We start from the raw sequence: 16289 nt of genomic DNA on the forward strand, positions 1-16289 counted from the left end.
GTCTGTCCAGTTCTCCGAGCTCAGAGCACCCAGCTGACCTGCTCGTCCTCTGCCTTCCCCCCCTCCCAGGGATGGCGAGTGACGACGACAGCCGGGTGGTCTACTCCCTGGGGGACCCCGCCGGGCTGCCTCGCAACGAGACGACGTTCGCCGAGTTACTGCGGGAGCAGGGCTACAGCACCGCCCTCATAGGTGAGACCCCGCTGGCGCGCCCTGCGCGGGCAGAAGACCCACCCAACGGGGGCCACTTCGTCCTTCGGGACGTGCGCTCGGGGGAACCCCTGAGAAGTGACCCCGCGTGTTGGTGAGGACAGAGACCCCGGCTCTAGTCTCTCTGGACCCCCCGGCCCCGAGTGTGCTTTCTTCCCGGAAATCCAGCGGCTGGCATAACCGTCCCTGCACTCCTGCGTGTTGCCGCTGCTGTGTGCTCCCTGGAGAGTCTCTCTTCCTCTTGGTCCTCCTGGCCTCTTGATGGACTGCAGGCATGCACATACACATGCACACATGCGCACACACCACGCACACACACGCACACATGCACAGACAAACATGCATGCACATATGCACAAATATGCATGCACATTCAAACACACGTGCACGCAACACATACATGCATACTCACCACACACATGCACACACACGCATGCACATACACACATGGACACATGTGCATACACAAGCACACATCATGCATGGACACACACATGCACACACATGTTCACACATGCATGAACACACATACACATATGCACACACAAGGGCATATGCACACGCACACACATAGGCACACATCATGCATGGACACACACGTGCACACACATGCTCACACATGCACGAACACACATACCCATATGCACACACACAAGGACACATGCACAAACATAAGCACATATCATGCATGGACACACACGTGCACACACACGTTCACACATGCACGAACACACATACACATATGCACACACAACGACACATGCACATGCACACACATAAGCACACACATGCACACTACACATGTGCATGCACACACATGCACACACAAGCCCATACACATACATGTACACATGCACACATATGCACATGCGCATGTGAACACATATGCACACATGCAAGAACACATGCACATATGCACATACATATGCACATAAACACATGCAAACAGATACACATACACATATGCACACATAAGCACACACATATATTAACACCACATGCACACAGATGTGTACACATGCATACACATGCACACACATACACATATGCACGCACACTCACTCAAGGACACATGCACACACGCACACACATAAACACAACCATGCTTGTTCATGGACACACATGCACACACATGCCCATACACATATACAGATATCAGGCAAACACACGTGTACATATGAACACACATGCACACACATGCAAGGACACGTGCACACACACATAAGAACACACGCACATGCACATACACATATGCATAGACACACATGCACACATGCAAGGACACAGCACATGCCCACATGCATAAGCACACACACATGCACACACCGCACACATGTGCACACACATGTACACACATGCAGGCCCAACTACATATGTGCACTCACACATATGCGTGCAAGCAAACATACACATATGAACACACAGCACACCCACGCAAGGACACCTGCACACGTGCACACACATGTGTGTGCACACACATGCACACACATGTACACACACACCCTTTCCTCCCTCATTGCCACCCTCTGTCTCTGTCAGACACGGCTCAGGCCTGCTCCCCCCAGCCTCCGCCGACCTTCCCGAGTGTGTCCGTCTGCCTGGGGCCGGCTCCCAGCTCTGGTCCCACACGGTTCCCGGCGGCCTCCCCCGTGGTTCTGCCTCGTTGGCGGGGCCCGAGCGGACAATGCCCCCCAGGGCCCGGCCGATCCTGCGCTCCCTGTCGTGGATTTCCAAGACGTGGGTTTCCGAGAAGAATGTCTCTCCCTTGGCCCTGCCCCGTCGACCCCCCTCCACTCGGATACGGAATACGCGTCTATCCGGAGACCCTTGCGACCTGCCCCCTCATCCCCACCCCTACGTCGTGCTCCCCCCTACCCGCGTCCCTGCTGCCTGGGGGTGCTCATCTTCCAGAAGAAGGCTGCAGGGGTGAAACTTGGGCCACGAGGTCTCTGTCTGTCTGACAGGTGTCTGTCTGATAAGATCCAGCGTCCACCCACCAATCTACCCATCGATCTACCCATCCACTTGCCGTTCTACCAATCATTCGTCTACAATATGTGAACCCACCCACCCACTTATTATTCCATCCTCTGTCCAACCTCTGTCCATCCACCCAGTCATCAGGCTAACAGTCTTTCCTTTGTCGGAACTCTACCCGTCCATCCTTCCATTGATCAATTATCCATCACTATCATCTTCCCTTCATTCACCCATCCATCTTCTATCAATCTACCATCCATCAAATATCATCTTCCCTCCATCCCTCCATCCATCCATCCATTCACCCATCCATCCATCCACCCATCCTCTTATTGATCTCCCATCCATCAGTTATCATCTCCTTTCTATTTATTCGTCCATCCATCCACCTGTCAGTTCATCCATCAGTTATTGACCTATCACCCCTGCATCCCACCCATCATTCATCCACCATGATCCTTCCATCATTCCAACCCCTAACCATTCACCTACCCACCCTCCCATTCTTTGTCTCTGTTCGTCATCTTCTTTCCTTCCTCCTTCCTTCATTCCTCCTCTCTCTCCTCCTTCCTTTGTTCCTTTCTTCTTTCCTTTTCCTTCCTCTCTCCTTCCTTTCTTTCCTCCTTTTCCTCTACTTTATTCTCTCTCTTTCTCTTTCAATCTCCTTTTCTCTCCCTCATTTCCTTCCTTCCTTCTCTTTCTTTCTCACTCTCTTTCTTTCTCCCTTCCTCCGTTCCTTCCTTTTTTTCTCTCCTCTCCTCTTCTTCCTTCCTTCCTTCCCCTTCCTTCCTTCCTTCCTTCCTTCCTTCCTTCCTTCCTTCCTTCCTTCCTTCCTTCCTTCCTTCCTTCCTTCCTTCATTCCTTCCTTCCTTCCCCTTCCTTCCTTCCTTCCTTCCTTCCTTCCTTCCTTCCTTCCTTCCTTCCTTCCTTCCTTCCTTCCTTCATTCCATTCTTTTTTCTTTATTTCTTATACATCTATGCACCCATCTACACATCTCTCTTTGACTTTATGTTTACCTTTGTATCCATTCATCAATTGTTTCATCTATTGATCCATGAATCCATATTTGTCAGTATTTATCTATCTTTGTGATCCTACTTCCCTCTCTCTGCCTCTGTCTGTCCACTCAGCCTTCCATCACCTGCCAACCCCTCTCTGTGCCAGGTCATAGTGACCCTGCCTTTTTCCTCCCCCTGGATGAAGCCGACCTTTTGTCTACCACAGACTCACACGTATTTGTTCATCCTTTGACTTTGTGTGGCACCTTGAGTCAGAACAACCATATCTTAACCCAAACATTTGCAAACCAAGAGAAGCTAGCTCGTTTTTTATTTTTATTTTTTTTGGATTTCTGGGTCCCACCCGGCGATGCTCAGGGGTTCCTCCTGGCTCTGCACTCAGGAATCACTCCTGATGGTGCTCGGGGGGCGGGGGGGACCCTATGGGATGCTGGGAATCAAACCTGCGTCAGCTGCATGAAAGGCAAACGGTCTACCTGCTGTGCTATCGCTGCACCCACCCCCCTCTTTTTTTTAAAGGAAGAAAACAAAAACAGACGAAAGAGAGAAAGTTAGTGACCTTGATTTTGGTTCCCGAGTGCTTGTAAATGAAAAGCAAGTGTGTGACCACAGCATCTGGCTTCACCTCTTTGTGTGTGTGCATGTGTGTGTGTGTCTGTGTGTACTTCATTTCAGGGAAATGGCATCAAGGCTTAAATCGCCACGTTCGAGGCGATCACCATCACCACCCCGTCTCACTACGGCTTCGATTACTTCTACGGCATGCCCTTCACGCTGATAGACGCCTGCTGGCCCGACCCCTCCCGGGACGTGGAGCTGACCCTCTCGGGGAGGATGGGTCTGCTGGTCCACCAGCTGATCGCCCTGGCCGTGGCCACCTTCATCTTGGGGATAGTCCCTGCACTTGCCCTGCGTGTGCTGGACCCTCATCCTGGTCCCGGTGGTCCTGATCGTCCTCCTGAGCTACTTCTGGTTCGACAGCTACGGGTCCGCGCTCTACTGGGACTGCATCCTCATGCGAGGCCACGACATCACGGAACAGCCCATGAAGGCAGAGCGTGCCGGCTCCATCATGGTCCAGGAAGCGACCGCCTTTCTAGAAAGGTAAATTCCCCGGGCCGGAGGGATAGCACAGCGGGGGAGGGCGTTTGCCTTGCACGCGGCCAACCCGGGTACAATTCCCAGCACCCTATATGGTCCCCTGAGCACTGCCAGGAGTGATTCCTGAGTGCAGAGCCAGGAGGAACTCTTGAGCATTGCCAGGTGGGACCCAAAAAGCAATAATAATAATAATAATAATAATAATAATAATAATAACAATCGAACAGTATCATTATAACTCCCGTTGGGTGTCAACCCTAAGTATTTTAGTCTTCACTGGTGAATTTCTCCCTTCCTTCCTTCCTTCCTTCCTTCCTTCCTTCCTTCCTTCCTTCCTTCCTTCCTTCCTTCCTTCCTTCCTTCCTTCCTTCCTTCCTTCCTTCCTTCCTTCCTTCCTCCCAGAGAGGGTTAGTTAACACACTCTTGCTCCCATCCCTGTCACTGTGTCACTGTCCTGTCGTTGTTCATCGATTTGCTCGAGCAGGCACTAGTAACGCTTGTGTCTGTTTCTGTGTGTTTCTATACGTTTGTGTTTGTGTGTGAGTGTGTTTGTTTGTATGTGTGTGTCTGAGTCTGCGTCTCTCTGTGTGTTTGTGCATGTGTTGGAGTATGAGTGGGGTTTGCCCGTCTGTATGTATCTGTGCATGTGTGTCTGTGCACATGTGTCTATATGTGTGTTTGTGTGTGTGTCTCTCTGTTTGTGTGTTTGTGTCTCTGTGAATATGGTTGCGTGTGCCTGTATGTGTGTGTTTGTGTGTGTCTGTGTGTGTTTGTGTATGTGTATGAGTGTGCTTCTCTGTATGTCTGTATTTGTGTGTGTCTGTGTCTATATGTGTGCTTGTATATGTGTCTGTGTGTGTCTGTGTGTGTTTGTGTGTGTTGTGTGTGTTTGTGTGTGTCTGTGTATATGTGTGTGTTTATATGTGTGTGTTTTGCGTGTATGTCTGTATGTGTCTGTGTGTGTTTGTGTGTCTGTGTGTATGTGTGTCTGTGTATGTCCGAGTTCCATGATTCCTTTAGCAGTTGTGGGGCAGCTTCTGGCTCCGGGAGACCCCGGGGCACCCTCTTGCCTCAGCCAGCAGCTCCTCGAACCCTGGGCGTGAGACCATCTTTGGCTGCAGTGTCCCTAGGTGATATTTGCAGCGCGGCTGAGGTGAATCCCAACACCGGGGCCAGAGACCCGGAGTCTTAGGAGAGAGTTTATGAGGACACGCAAACAAGGCCACACATACTCAGGGAACGTGCCTCTGTGGACTCGCAAACAGGTGACAGAGGAAGCAAGGGGGTTGTTACGGCTACGAAGAAACTTCTGGAATTTATTCTTGGTTCTCTACCGAAGAGGCCAGGCGCAACGCTGCCCCAGCCATGTGCTGCGTGTGTCCATGTGGCCGAGCACGGCGTGTCGCCCGCATCTCCCCTCTGGAGACGGGGACGTTCGTGCTTCCCTGTGTGATGCCTGGGGTGTGTGTCGGGGTCTCTCCGCCCCCGGGGAAGCCCGGGTTCTCTCTTCAGCACGTTTTTTTCTCTCCCTCTCTCTCTCCCCCTCTTTCTCTCTCCCTCTCTTTCTCTTCCTCTCTCTGTCTCTCTCCCTCTCTCTCTCCTTCTCTATCTCTGTCTCTCTCCCTCTCTCTGTCTCTCTCCCTCTCTCTCTTTCTCTGTCTGTCTCTCTCCCTCTCCCTCTCTCTCCCTCTCTCTGTCTGTCTCTCTCCCTTTCTCTTTCTCTCCTTCTCTATCTCTCTCTCCCTCTCTCTGTCTGTCTCTCTCCCTCTTTTTCTCCTTCTTTATCTCTGTTTCTCTCCCTCTCTCTTTCTCTATCTGTCTCTCTCCCGCTTCCTGTCTCTTTCTCTCCTCTCCTCTCCTCTCCTCTCCTCTCCTCTCCTCTCCTCTCCTCTCCTCTCCTCTCCTCTCCTCTCCTCTCCTCTCCTCTCCTCTCCTCTCCTCTCCTCTCCTCTCCTCTCCTCTCCTCTCCTCTCCTCTCCTCTCCTCTCCTCTCCTCTCCTCTCTCTCTCTTCTCTTCTCTTCTCTTCTCTTCTCTTCTCTTCTCTTCTCTTCTCTTCTCTTCTCTTCTCTTCTCTTCTCTTCTCTTCTCTTCTCTTCTCTTCTCTTCTCTTCTCTTCTCTTCTCTTCTCTTCTCTTCTCTTCTCTTCTCTTCTCTTCTCTTCTCTCCTCTCTCTCTCTCCTCTCCTCTCCTCTCCTCTCCTCTCCTCTCCTCTCCTCTCCTCTCCTCTCCTCTCCTCTCCTCTCCTCTCCTCTCCTCTCCTCTCCTCTCCTCTCCTCTCCTCTCCTCTCCTCTCCTCTCCTCTCCTCTCCTCTCCTCTCCTCTCCTCTCCTCTCCTCTCCTCTCCTCTCCTCTCCTCTCCTCTCCTCTCCTCTCCTCTCCTCTCCTCTCCCTCTCCTCTCCTCTTCTCTCCTCTCCTCTCCTCTCCTCTCCTCTCCTCTTCTCTTCTCTTCTCTTCTCTTCTCTTCTCTTCTCTTCTCTTCTCTTCTCTTCTCTTCTCTTCTCTTCTCTTCTCTTCTCTTCTCTTCTCTTCTCTTCTCTTCTCTTCTCTTCTCTCCTCTCCTCTCCTCTCCTCTCCTCTTCTCTTCTCTTCTCTTCTTCTCTTCTCTTCTCTTCTCTTCTCTTCTCTTCTCTTCTCTTCTCTTCTCTTCTCTCTTCTCTTCTCTTCTCTTCTCTTCTCTTCTCTTCTCTTCTCTTCTCTTCTCTTCTCTTCTCTTCTCTTCTCTTCTCTTCTCTTCTCTTCTCTTCTCTTCTCTTCTCTTCTCTTCTCTTCTCTTCTCTTCTCTTCTCTTCTCTTCTCTTCTCTTCTCTTCTCTTCTCTTCTCTCTCTTCTCTTCTCTTCTCTTCTTCTCTTCTCTTCTCTTCTCTTCTCTTCTCTTCTCTTCTCTCTCTCCTCCACACCTTCAAAAACCCTCCAAATAAAATCTATTTCCTTCGCTGCCCATGTACTCCTGAAATTCCCTTTCTGCGAGGAGAGACAAGAACCCAGTAGCTCTGGATCCCGGGGGGCTAGGTGGATGGGGAGAAAGTGACCGTCTCTCCCCTCCCCCCCTCACATGAGCCCCCCAGGGGGCCCGCCGACAAGTCGCCCGATGTATTTGCAGGAACCAGAATCGGCCGTTTTCTCCTCTTCTTCTCCTTCCTCCACGTCCACAGCCCTCTGCCCACGACCGACGCCTTCCTGGGCACCAGTAGCCACGGCCTGTACGGGGACAACGTCCAGGAGATGGACGCCATGCTGGGTAAGCGGCTGCACCGGACTCACAAATCAGGACTCAGAGGGGACCTGTGGTGGATGATGGTGACCAGAGATGCTCAGGTCCACCTCTGGCTTCTGCGTCCTTTGGGGCCACAGCTGAGACGTTCTGTGATGGTGTTAATGTCGTTATTTTGCCCTAGACATCTCGGGAGACCTTGGCTGATCCATCGGTGCTGGGAACACATCTTAGTGTGACTGCACTCATGTGTCACACTAAGTGACAAGGGGAGGCGGATGGAGAAGAATATTTGTCTTATTTCGGAGCCATCCTTCCCTCCCTCTCCCTCTTCCCTACGTGGTTGTGCAGTTTGCTGCTCGACCAGCGGGTGCTGGTGCTTGGTAACTCAAGAGTGCCTTGTCACAGAGTACCATTTGCTCATTTATGCAGCCAAGGCGCCCGCGCTTTCATCCCTGGGTCCTTTTTTTTTTAGGTATATTAATTATAGTTTTATTATTATTTTTTAAATTTATTGTTTTTATTTTTCAAGTGAGGTCACCGTGAGAACGGTTACAGGGCTTTTTAGGATGAGTCTCAGTCATACTATGCTCAAACACCCATCCCTTCACCAGTGCACATGTTCCACCACAAATAACCCCAGCACCCCCCTCCCCCTTTGCCTGTGTGGCAGATGATTTTTCACTTTACTCTTTCCTTATTTTGATTACGTTCATTTTCGACAGGAAACTCACTATCATTATTTGGAGTTTTTCCCGAACAGTCAGACCTGTGGGAATGAAACCCATTAGATTGTGTTGTTTTCTATTGTTGGTAACAAAGAGCATATGATGTTGCACGGTTGCGAAAGCGACCGCCCAGATTTGGAATTCTGGTATTAAGTCCAGAGGTATTTCTGCCAGCAGCCGCTGCATTCCGAGATTGGTTTCTGTGGCGCTGGGATCATGGTTGTTCCGGAGCAGAGGAGCTGTTCATGGGTGACCGCTCGGGTCTTATTTGGGCAGGAGGCAGGGCCGGTTCTGCCTCCCCCCATCGCAAGATTCCCCATGCGTCCCGTCCCATCACTGCAAACTTCTACCTCTCCGTCCAATTGGTTCTGAACATTGGCGGTCACCATGCTGTTCCAGGGCGGGAAAGGTTGAGAGACAGAAACCCTTCCCCTCCTGGAGCTGCACGGGGTCGGAGCCTAGTTCAGAGTCCAGGAGTATATCTGCCAGCAGCTGGCTGCGTTTCTGAGCTTGGTTTCTGTGCCTCTGGGATACGGAAGCTCAGGGGTGGCGGAGCCATTCTTGGGCATATTTTTTATATATTAGGAAAGGTCGAATATACGGTTTGGAGATGTCCCAGTCCCGCATACCGGAGCCATGTTAATAGAAGCTCAGTGTCGCCGGGGTTCCATCTGGAGAAGGCAACATCCGTGGGGTCTTGCCCACGAGTTCTCCCTCCAAGCTGAGACCCAGAGTCCCCTTGGGAGAGACCCCTGCCAGGGACACACACCCTCTTGTCAAGGGCTTGCATTTTTCCAGCGCTGAAATTTTGAGCGTTCATGGGGACCCCGGGAAGGAGGGGCCAAGCCTCACGGGTTCCTGGACTGCACGGCTGCAACACATCATGACATTCCCTACCCATTCTCCAGCATTCCCACACCACATTTCACGGGGGTCACATAGTAGGCAAACAGTGCGGCCACTAGTGCGGCCACTCGACCTCATATCTCTTCATTCTCAGCAATGGAAAACAAATTATCTAATGCTTCCTTTCCAGCAGGTCCGACTTTTGGGGGGAGAAACTCCAAACAATAATAGTGAGTGTTGTGTTGAAATATTGAATGTAATCAAAGTAAAGTGAAGGTAAAGTGAAATTTATCAGTAATACAGGCGGGGCGGGGAGCTGGGGAGGTGGGGATTTGGGGAGAGGTTTTCTGTGATTCTTGGTGGTGGAATATGTGCACTGGTGAAGGGATGGGTGTTTGAGCTTTGTTATGACTGCAGACTTAAACCTGAAAGCTTTACACAACTTTCCACATGGTATTCAATAAAAGAATAAATTAATTTAAAAAACAAAACAAAACAAAACGCTACATTGAACAAGTGTAAGTTGTTAATCTATTTCCACTTTTGCCAAATAATATATCAGATAAAAATGTGCACAACTATTAAAGACTCATAGCCAAAAAAAATAGTATGCAAACAATCATAGAGGGAAATGTATATATATATGCATATATACATATTTTTAGATATATATATATACCAAAGCCCACATCACTCAACCTTTAACAACATGTTAGTGATGTCCTAAAGAAAGTCTTAATGGCCCCTGCCAAAATAGAACAATGTTCACATTCTTTCCCCTATGGGTATTTTTTTTTCTAGCATTTTCCGGCGGTTTTCCATAAAAGACAAACCACAAATATATTATTTCGGTTGTGCTTTGGGACAGGACTTGGGGGTTTGGGATGGAAACATCCCAATATGGTGGTGGGCAGGTGTCATGGTGGTGGGGCAGGTGTTGAAATATTAAATGTCATCAAATACTGTGAGCTCAATAGGCAAAATCTGGAAACAATCTAAGTGCTCTAGAACAGATGACTGGCTAAAGGAAACTTTGGTCCATCTACACAACGGAATACTACACAGCTGTTAGGAGAGATGAAGTCATGAAATTATTCGCTTATAAGTGGATGGACATGGAGAGTCTCATGCTGAGGTGAAATGAGTCAGAGAGAGAGAGAGACAGACACAGAAGGACTGCACTCGTTTGTGGAGTATAAAATAACATACTAGGAGACGGACACCCAAGGACAGTACAGACAAGGGCCAGGAGGATTGCCCCATGGTTGGAAGCTGCCTCCTGAGCTGGGGAGAGGCAGCTGGGATGGAGAAGGGGTCACTGAGTCGGGGATGGTTGGAGGGATGCTCGGGAGGGGAGACGTGTGCTGAGAGTAGACAAAGGGACCCACCGTGACGGCCTCTCGGTGTCTGTGTTGCAAACCAGGATGCCCCAAAGCAGAGAGGAGAGAGTGTGGGGGAGATTGTCTACCATGGAGGCAGGGGGAGGGTGGATGGGGGGGGACACTGGGGACACGGGTGGTGGGGAATGGGCACGGGTGGAGGGATGCGTGTTCCTTCACTGTGAGATTTTAACTCAAGTATAAAAGCTTGTAACTTTCTCACAGTAATTCAATGAAAAGAAAAAGAAAATCGTGAACTACCTTATAAAATTAAAAATTAAAAAAAAAAGAAATGTTGAGTGTTCAGTGATTCCTGGAGGGACACTGAGCCCCTCGCAGCTGCGAATCCTTTTGCAGAGCTGAGAGCGACAGAGAGTGGGCTGGGGGTGTCTCCTTTGGACACCCCCCCACAGGGAATGCTGGGTTATGTCACTCTGCCCCAGTGCCTGCTCTGTTCATTCTCGGGTTCTCTCCGTTTCCTTGTCTTCTTCACTCTCAGGGGAGCTTCTGGGGGCTGTGGACCGCCTGTCTCTCACCAATCAGACCCTTGTCTATTTCACATCTGACCACGGAGGACACTTGGAGGCGCGGAGGGGCCACGTGCCGCTCGGAGGAAGGAACGGGATCTTCAAAGGTGCGGGAGAAAGTTGAGTGTGTGTGTGTTGTCTGTGTCTGTGTGTGTGTGAGTGTGTGAGGGGTGAGTAGTGCGTGGCAGGGGGACATATGAGTTTTTCTATTCTTGTACTGTGAGCTCGTGACGGGAAGAGATGAGGGTGAAACAGGAAAGTGAGTTTGTTTGTCGGAGTGTTGGGGACATGAGCTCGAAGACACCAAAGTGCAACAGCCAAAGAAGACGTCTGAATCCCGAGTAGCCCCGGGAACCTCAGAAGGAACATGTCTTTCTTTCTTTCTTTCCTTTCTTTCTTTCTTTCTTTCTTTCTTTCTTTCTTTCTTTCTTTCTTTCTTTCTTTCTTTCTTTCTTTTCTTTCTTTCTTTCTTTTCTTCTCTTTCTTTTCTTTCTTTCTTTCTTTCTTTCTTTCTTTCTTTCTTTCTTTCTTTCTTTCTTTCTTTCTTTCTTTCTTTCTCTTTCTCTCTTTCTCTTTCTTTTTCTCTTTCTTTCTCTCCTTTCTCTCCATTCTCTCCTTCTTCCCTCTTTCTTTCTATATTTCTTTCTTTCTCTTTCTTTTTTTCTTTATCGTTCTTCCCTACTCCTTTTTCTTTTTTTTTTTTTTTTTTTTTGCTTTTGGGTCACACCCAGCGATGCTCAGGGGTTACTCCTGGCTTTGCACTCAGGAATTACTCCTGGCGGTGCTTGGGGGACCATATGGGATGCCGGGGATTGAACCTGGGTCGGCCGCGTGCAAGGCAAACGCCCTACACGCTGTGCTATCGCTCCCGGCCCCCCCTTACTCCTTTTTCTTTCTTCCTTTAATTCTTTCTTTATTTATTCCCTCTTCCTTCCTTCCTTCCTTCCTTCCTTCTCTTCCTTCCTTCCTTCCTTCCTTCCTTCCTTCCTTCCTTCCTTCCTTCCACCTTTCATTCATACAATATTCCAACACTTGTCTCTCCACAACTGTCCATTCCTCACTATCAATTTCCCCATTTCCCCTCTCCCCTTCCCCACCCCCACAGTTTCCCTCTCCTCTCTCAATCCCTCTGTCTTCCTCTGTCTTCCTCTCTCTTTTTCTCTCTCTCTGTTCTCTCTCCCCCTCTCTCCTCTCTCTTCTTCTTGTTTCTCTCTTCCCCTCTCTCTCCTCTCTCTTCTCTCTCTCCCCATCTCTCCCCATCTTCCTCCTCTCTCTCTTTCTCTCTCTCTCTCCTCTCTCTCTCCCCCTCTCTCTCTCTCTCTCGTTTCAGCGTTTGCCATAGAGATAGGAAGAGGCGATCATGTTCGTCCCTTTCCCTGGTTTTCAGCACCCAGTTCTTCTCCGGAGTGGCTTTGCCACGTGACATTCTAGGGGGAGAGTCTTGGCGTTGAAGCAGAAGTCTCTCATCCGCGCGAGCAGGACCTTGGCACCAACATACCCAGGAAGGGCCCTTGTCGCGGGCATTCTGGCAGCCCGAGCTCCTGGGAGTGTCCGAGAGTGGACCCCACTGACCCTCCGTTTCTTTGGTGCAGGTGGCAAAGGCATGGGCGGCTGGGAAAGGAGGCATTCGGGTCCCGGGGATCGTGCGCTGGCCCGGGAAGGTCCCCGCGGGACAGGTGATCGACGAACCCACCAGCCTGATGGACGTCTTCCCCACGCTCGGCGGCTCTGCGGGGGCCGAGGTACCGCAGGACAGGTGAGGCCCAAGGCCACCCAGGGACCTCTGCACTACAGGGGGACTCGGGATTCGGGATCCCCTTTGATCCTGCAACGCAGCCGCCATCTGATTCTGTTGCGTGGATTTTGTTTTCCCAGTGAAAGAACAACCCTTGTCTGTGTTGGGGCCACACCTGCAGGTGCTCGGGGAACCCTAGGAGGGGTGGGGAAGTGAGCGAGGTAGATAACATTCCTTCCTTCCTTCCTTCCTTCCTTCCTTCCTTCCTTCCTTCCTTCCTTCCTTCCTTCCTTTCCTTCCTTCCTTCCTTCCTTCCTTCCTTCCTTCCTTCCTTCCTTCCTTCCTCCCTCCCTCCCTTCCTTCCTTCCTTCCTTCCTTCCTTCCTTCCTTCCTTCCTTCCTTCCTTCCTTCCTTCCTTCCCTTCCTTCCTTCCTTCCTTCCTTCCTTCTCTCTCCTCCTTCTTTCCTCCTCCCTTCCTCCCTTCCTTCCTTTCTTCCTCCCTTCCTTCCTTTCTCCCTCAGCTCTGCATGATCTGCCCTAGTTCCAGCCAAATGATGCCAATTGTGGGACTTTGTCCCTTTTTCAGAGCTGCGTAGTATTCCACTGTGTCTATAAAGCATAATGTCTTGATTGGTTCACCTGTGACTAATCCTTTGGGTTGTTTTCATATCGTGGCTATTGTGTGAGGTGTTGTTTAGAGTCAGAGTAAGGTGGGTCCCTCTGGTGCTGCATAAAAGATGCTGGACATGTGTCTCCATCAGTCTACTGTGTTTGTGCTGTAGCTTAGAGGAGGGTCCGTCTCTGCTCACTGCCCTTTGTTCTGCCACTTGCACCGGTCACTGCTCAGTTTTATCATCTCAGCCCCCCGCATGCCGGTCGCTGCCTTCCTCCTGGAGACCCCACCTGACGGGGAGTTTACCGCCATGAATCTCAGCCGATGAACCCAGGATGGTCCCCTGGGGGCTGCCCCCAGCAGTGTCTTGCCACGGCCCTTGGCTCACCTCCCCCGCCCGCCCCTGTGTGTCTCCGCAGACACATCGACGGCCGTGACCTCATGCCCCTGCTTCTCGGCGAGCAACAGCACTCGGAGCACGAGTTTCTCTTCCACTACTGCGAGGTGTACCTGCACGCGGCCCGCTGGCACCCCAGAGACAGTGAGTGCCCGGCCCCATCCGAGGGTGCCCGGCCCACACCCACCCGCCCAGCTGCCTCCCTCCCTACCAACAACCTGCTACCTTCTAGAATTGCTGCTGACAATTCCTCCTCTTCCTCTCTTCCTCCTCTCCTCTCTTTTCTTCTTCTTCTTCTTCTTCTTCTTCTTCTTCTTCTTCTTCTTCTTCTTCTTCTTCTTCTTCTTCTTCTTCTTCTTCTTCTTCTTCTTCTTCTTCTTCTTCTTCTTCATCTTCTTCTTCTTCTTCTTCTTCTTCTCCTCCTCCTCCTCCTCCTCCTTCTCCTCTCCTTCTCCTCCTCTCCTTCTCCTTCTCCTCCTTCTCCTCTCCTTCTCCTCCTCTCCTTCTCCTTCTCCTCCTTCTTCCTCCTCCTCCTCTTCCTCTTCTTCTTCTTCCTCTTCTTTCTCTTCTTCTTCCTCTTCTTCATCCTCTTCCTCCTCTTCTTCCTCCTCCTCCTCTTTTTCTTCTTCTGCTTCTTCTTCTCCTCCTCCTCCTTCTCCTCCTTCTTCCTCTTCCTCTTCTTCTTCTTCATCTTCCTCTTATTCTTCTTCTTCCTCTTCTTTTTCTTCATGTTCTTCCTTCTTTCTTCTTTTTCTCTTTCTCTTCCTCCTTTCTTTTCCTCTTCCTTCTCATCTCCTCCTCTTCCTCCTTCTTAAGCTTCCTCCTTCTTAAGCTTCCTCTTCTTCCTCCTCTTCCTCTTCTTCTTCTTCTCCTTCTTCTCCTTCTCCTTCTCCTCTCCTTCTCCTTCTCCTCCTCCTCCTCCTTCTCCTCCTCCACCTCCTCCCCCCCCCATACCCTTCTTCTCCACCCCCCGTGGAAAACAGTGCGGACATATTGCAGTAAACTTAGCAGTGAGCTGCTATATAACCCAGGAATTCCATTTTGGGGCATCTACCCCAGACAATAATAATAATAATAATTGTAAAGGAAATCTGCAGCAATTGGCACAATAGCGATAAGTCAGACAACAGTTGACCAGATGTAGTTGATATGTAGTCTTTAGACACACGTGCAGCTGCAAGGAACAACACAATCATGCCCTTTACAGTGACTTCTTTTGTGTGTGTGGTGGTGGTGGTGGGGTGCCACACCTGGCAATGCTCAGGGCTGACTCCTGACACTGTGCTCAGGGCTGACTCCTGGCTCTGTGCTCCAGTTTGACTTCTGACTGTGCTCATGGCTGACTCCTAGTTCCATCCTCAGGGCTCACTCTTGGCTCTGTGCTCAAGCTCATTCCTGGCTCTGTGCTCAGCGTTGACTCCTGACTATGTGCTCAGGGCTCACTCCTGACTCTGTGCTCAGGTTCATTCCTAACTCTGTGGTCAGGACTGACTCCTGGCTCTGAGCTCAGGGCTCACTCTTTGCTCTGTGCTCAGGGATCTCTCCTGGCAGTGCTCAGGGGACCGCATGGGATGCCATGGTGGAACCCGGGTCTTCCGTATGTGAGTCAAATGCCGTCTTCCCTGTCCGATCTCTCCCGCCCAAGGTTCGGCCATCTGGAAGGTCCATTACGTGACCCCCGTGTTCGAGCCGCCGGGGGCCCAGGCCTGCTACACGTTCTACTACTGCAAGTGTACCGGGGACCACGTCACGTACCACGACCCCCCGCTGCTCTTCGACCTCAGCCGGGACCCTTCAGAGTCCAGGCCCCTGACTCGGGACACGGAGCCCATGTACGACACGGTGATCCGCAGGGTGGGGGAGGCGGTGAGGGAGCACCGTCGCTCCGTGCTCCCGGTGCCCTTGCAGCTGTCCCACCGGAACAGATTCGTCACCTCGCTCAGGCCCTGCTGTGGCCTCTTCCCCTTCTGTCTGTGTGACCGGGAGGGGCAGCGCTCAGACAAGAGCTCTCCAGCAGTCACGTCTTGGGGGACCCTGGGGTGGCCGTCCTGGGAAGATGAAGGCAATAAAAGACCATGAGCACTGGGAGGAGAGTTTCAATTTTATTTCCTTCAGTCTTTGTTTTTTGGTTTTTAAGCACAGCGGCAGGGTGTTGGCCTTGCACGTGGCCGACCCGGGTTCGATTTCTTCACCCCTCTCGGAGAGCCCGGCAAGCTCCCGAGAGTCTCCCGCCCGCATGGCAGAGCCTGGCAAGCTCCCCGTGGTGTATTCGAGATGCCAAACACAGTCACAAGTCTCACCATGGAGACGACGTTGCTGGTGCCCGCTCGAGCAAATTGATGAGCAACAGGATGACAATGACAGTAACAGTGACAAGATTTTTTTAAAACTTTTTAATTGTGTCGCTGTGAGATAGACCCTTACAAAGATGTTCCTGATTGTGTTTCAGTCCTACAGGGTTCCAACCCCCGTCCCTCCCCCAGGACACATTTCCCAGCACCAGTGTCCCCAGGTTCCCTCCCATCACCCCCCACCTCCTC

At 51.0% G+C, this 16289-nt stretch overlaps 1 protein-coding gene across 1 annotated transcript; it reads left to right on the forward strand.

The window, feature by feature from the left end:
- The first annotated feature begins 71 nt into the window (after positions 1-71).
- LOC101540528 (arylsulfatase F) lies at positions 72-15828 on the forward strand. The gene is given in 10 exon segments (XM_055123627.1): positions 72-192; positions 3886-3944; positions 3946-4119; positions 4121-4314; positions 7421-7551; positions 10977-11111; positions 12597-12622; positions 12624-12760; positions 13772-13893; positions 15395-15828. Coding segments are annotated over 10 exon segments (1533 nt in total).
- Positions 15829-16289: the final 461 nt, after the last annotated feature.

Source organism: Sorex araneus (assembly GCF_027595985.1).
Source record: "Sorex araneus isolate mSorAra2 chromosome X unlocalized genomic scaffold, mSorAra2.pri SUPER_X_unloc_5, whole genome shotgun sequence".
Lineage (NCBI taxonomy): Eukaryota > Metazoa > Chordata > Mammalia > Eulipotyphla > Soricidae > Sorex > Sorex araneus.